This window comes from Oxyura jamaicensis, chromosome 14 (assembly GCF_011077185.1).
Source record: "Oxyura jamaicensis isolate SHBP4307 breed ruddy duck chromosome 14, BPBGC_Ojam_1.0, whole genome shotgun sequence".
NCBI lineage: Eukaryota > Metazoa > Chordata > Aves > Anseriformes > Anatidae > Oxyura > Oxyura jamaicensis.
In genome coordinates, this window is record NC_048906.1 from 8,720,657 (window position 1) to 8,724,482 (window position 3,826).

The 3,826-nt window shown below is 50.3% G+C and overlaps 1 protein-coding gene across 3 annotated transcripts in view; it reads left to right on the forward strand.

The window, feature by feature from the left end:
* The first annotated feature begins 3,166 nt into the window (after positions 1 to 3,166).
* SMG1 (SMG1 nonsense mediated mRNA decay associated PI3K related kinase) overlaps positions 3,167 to 3,826 on the forward strand; it is a 67,717-nt gene continuing 67,057 nt past the window's right edge. For 2 of the 3 annotated variants that reach the window (XM_035339134.1, XM_035339133.1), the window contains exon 1: positions 3,167 to 3,478. Coding sequence is in view for 2 of the 3 variants with exons in the window: in XM_035339133.1 (XP_035195024.1) it covers positions 3,390 to 3,478 (89 nt within the window). In the remaining variant the exon portion in view is untranslated. The remainder of the gene's footprint in view (positions 3,479 to 3,826) is intronic. The other variant, XM_035339135.1, reaches the window with a different exon arrangement.

Below are 3,826 nucleotides of genomic sequence, written 5' to 3' on the forward strand. Positions count from 1 at the left end.
CTGATAAAAACAGGATTCTACCATCAAAGTGGTAGGATTGGCAGGTATAGGGAACAACTGTTCAAGGAATCTTTTATAATTTTTCAGAGGCATCCATCTGCAATATTCAAGCCACAGGATCTTGGCATCTAGTCCTTCTCTGCTCTAGTTAAGTACTGTTTTGCTCCTTGGCTCCTGTCCTATTTCTAGAAGAGGAAATAGCATCTCTTTCCTTCTTGTGGTTGCTGATTTTTTTTTATTATTATTATTTTTTTCCTCAATCTGTAGCTTTGTTATGAATCAGAGTGAGCCAAGGGCCAGAAGTGACTCGTAATCTTCATCACTAGCTAATTTTTTCTAGACATACTTGCTCAGTAAAGAAATAAACCAGAAAGGGGTAAAAGATCCAATATGGTGATTAATGCCCTGTTTAAGCATATTAAATATATACAATTTACACTTTATTCCAACTAAAAATAATACTCAGATTAATACAGCCTGCTTTTATATATTACAAGAGAAATCATTACTGTGAATTATAAACTATGAAAAGTGTGGTTCACAGTTTCCATCACTCCAGAGTTCTTCATTATAATGGACGTGGACAGTTTGATGGAGTGGATTGAGCACACACTTGGGAGAGAGACCAGAGATGTATCTGTGAGTGTCATTGACTCATTCTGAGATTTAGGATTTTTTTTTTTTTTTAAGTCTGTAAATTTCTATTTTGGGGGGTCCACATTTAGACATCTTATTTATTTATTTGGCAAGACTCGAGGACCTGTAGCTTCAACTGATGGCAGTGCTGGCCCCTAAGTATCTAAAATTGCAGTCCCAAAATTCAGGACAGAAAATTAGAAGGCAGTTTTGAAAACCCAGGCCTCAGCCTCTCTGCAGTATTTCATCCAGAAAGTGGTGCCTGAATGGCCTTATCCATCTTTGCAAAGTGGCTGAGTAAAATCTGCAACTGAAAAAGTTCTATGCAAATAATTATTGCTCTACGTCACAGATCATGATGAGAATATTAACTATTATCTGTAATACTATTGAAATTCACAACATAATCATCCTTGTAGAAACAGATCGAGTATGCCTTTAATGGCATTTGGCAACTCTATACCATTCTACGTGTTTAAGGCTGCGTATAACAACAGTTAAAAGAAATAAACATCACCAATCCATTAGACAAATAGAGACAACTACACTCAGAAGTGATCTGCATTAGACCACGAGACTGCAGCAAATTCACCACTAGAATACAGGATTCCTGATACAAAATTTCTTGTACCAAACAATAAATCAGTGTTTCTTAAACTCTTGCTATATGCAGGCAGTTATTGGTCATATTGTGCCAGTTTTCCTTCTTGCCTCCCCTCACTAAATCAGGTTGAAAGGTAGTTAAAAATACATTTCTGATATTACCTTTCCCTACAAGCAATTTATGTCATTACCATTAGGATACTACTCAGTCAAGAAATAAAAAGAAAAACCTTCTGCTGCATCACCAGTGGCAGAGGATCTGTTATATTTTGTTGAAAGGGTGAGTAACTTTGCAGCAGATATTGTTGCTATACTTATGAAAACTTTGCTTTGCTGCATGTTGTGTAATTGTGGCTGTCCATCTCAACTGTAAAAAAGAAAAATAAAACTATTTATCATGGCCTGTGGAATTGATTCTTTTCACAAAAATGATTCACTTAATCAAGATATACAAACGTATGACAGTTGAAGTGTAGTCTGATGGGTCACACTGCATCAAAACGGACTTGTACCACAATGAAACCTCGTGATATATTTTATTGTCCTGGAACTGTTTCTGAAATCCGTGCACGTTTTGCAAGCATTACTTATGGACTAGAAGCCAACAGGCCTGTATCAGTGGGATCATGGCTGCCCAGCAGAAGCCAAGGGAGGCGGCAGCATGCCATCTGTCTCAGCCAAGGCACCAGCAGAACCCTGGCTTATTAAGCACGTAGGAATTTAAAAGGCTCCTTCAAACCTTCAGCAATGGCAAATCTAGGATACTGTAGTTAAAATAGTTCACTCTACTCAGGTCTCTTTGCTGAGTATCTGGCTAAGCTATTATAATTTTTCATAAATAAGGAAATATTCTGCAGTCAGGAATATGTTTTATCATACACACTCATGTAAGTTTTCAGGTCTTGCAGGAGAAATAAAAATATGCCTGAGACAATCTTCACATCATGTTTTGGGAAATGTGCCCAGAATATCTATCAAATTGCAGAGACTTTTTTTGCCCCTCTGATCTGTTTGCCTTCCCAATTTACAGGTAGGCTTTCAACACATCGTGTATCAAATGCCCTCCCAGCAAATGTGGTGGCTGCTTTGCACAGAGGTCATTCTGGCTTCGAAAGAGGCTGTGTTGTTGGTCTGCTTTTAGAAACACTTTTTGGCAGCTGGAAGAAGGAGAAACTAGTAGTATGGGATTAGTCAGCTTTTTGCTGACCACTGCCAAGCATCAGCCTTTCCCTGGCAGCCATGCATGGGTGACGTCCTCACGGGGACAAACCTGGGCACGGGTGACTGGTGAGGGAAGAGAGGGAAGCGATCCAACCATCACCCTACTGCCACTGTCACCCACTAAACCACGTCCCTAAGCACCATGTCCAACTTTTCCTTGAACACCCCAGGAACAGTGATGCCACCACATCCCTGGGCAACCTTTTCCAATGCCTGACTGCTCTTTCTGAGAGAAATGTCTCCTCATTTCCAACCTGAACCTCCCCTGGCACAACTTGAGGCCGTTCCCTCTAGTCCTATCACTAGTTATCTGCGAGAAGAGGCAGCCCCAGGACAGGTGACAGCATGGGGGAGTGACCCCAGCTGGGGGCTGGCTCCCCTCACAACCTGGGGGCTGAGAGCAGCCAGCTCCTGCCAAGGGACCAAGAGTCCCCCTGAGTGGTCTCTTCTCCCGCGGCTCCCCTCACTGTGGGGCTGCCTCCTCTCACTCCTTGGCGACTCCCCCCCCAATCCTCGCGGTTGAAGGAGGCGAGAGCGGACCCCTGTGCCAACCCGGCGCCTCCCCACGGGGCGCTGAGGGGCTCGGGGAGTAGGCGCTGAGGCGCGGGGCATCCCCGCAGCGGGGAGTCCCGTCCCCGCGGGGCCGAGGGCGGAGCGGCCGCCGCCTGGCTCCCGGCCTGCCCCGCGGAGGGGGCGGGAGGCCCATGTCCGCCATCCCGGCGTGCCGCGCGGCCGGGCAGCAGCCGGAGCAGCCGCGGCGGCCGCGTCCCCTCCCTGCGGTGTGAGACAGCAGCAGCCGCCCGCGCCTCGCCTCGCCTCTCCCCTTCCTCCTCCTCCTCCTCCTCCTCCTCCTCCTCCTCCTCCTCGTCCTCCGCTGCCGCCTCGCCCCGCGCCGCTGCCCGGCCGGCCATGCCGTCTCGGGCAAGGTAATGAGCCGCAGAGCCCCGGGGTCTCGGCTGAGCGGCACCGGCAGCAGGCAGCACTACCACCCGCGGGGCTGGAATGACTGGCAACCCAGGTGGGCACGGCGGGCGGCACGGCCCGGCGCGGGGCTGCGGGCTCGGGCAGGGCCCGCGGGGAGGCCGAAGGGGGGGACGGGGAAGGGAGCGGGGCGGCGGCGGGGCCGCTTCCTGGCTGCGGGGCCTACGGGCGGGCGGCGGCCGCTGCCGGGCCTTGTGCGGGGCTGGGGTGGGGGTGAGGGCCTCCGGGCCGGCCACGGTGGTTGTGGAGGGGGCGGTGGGCGCCGGTGGGGCTCGGCGGGAGCCGGGCAGCGCGGCGGGTAGCCGGGGCCGCGGGGACGGGCCGCGGCTGTCAGCGCGGCCGGCCAGGGAGGGTCCCGGGGAGGGCGCTGAGAGCGCTGCCCCCC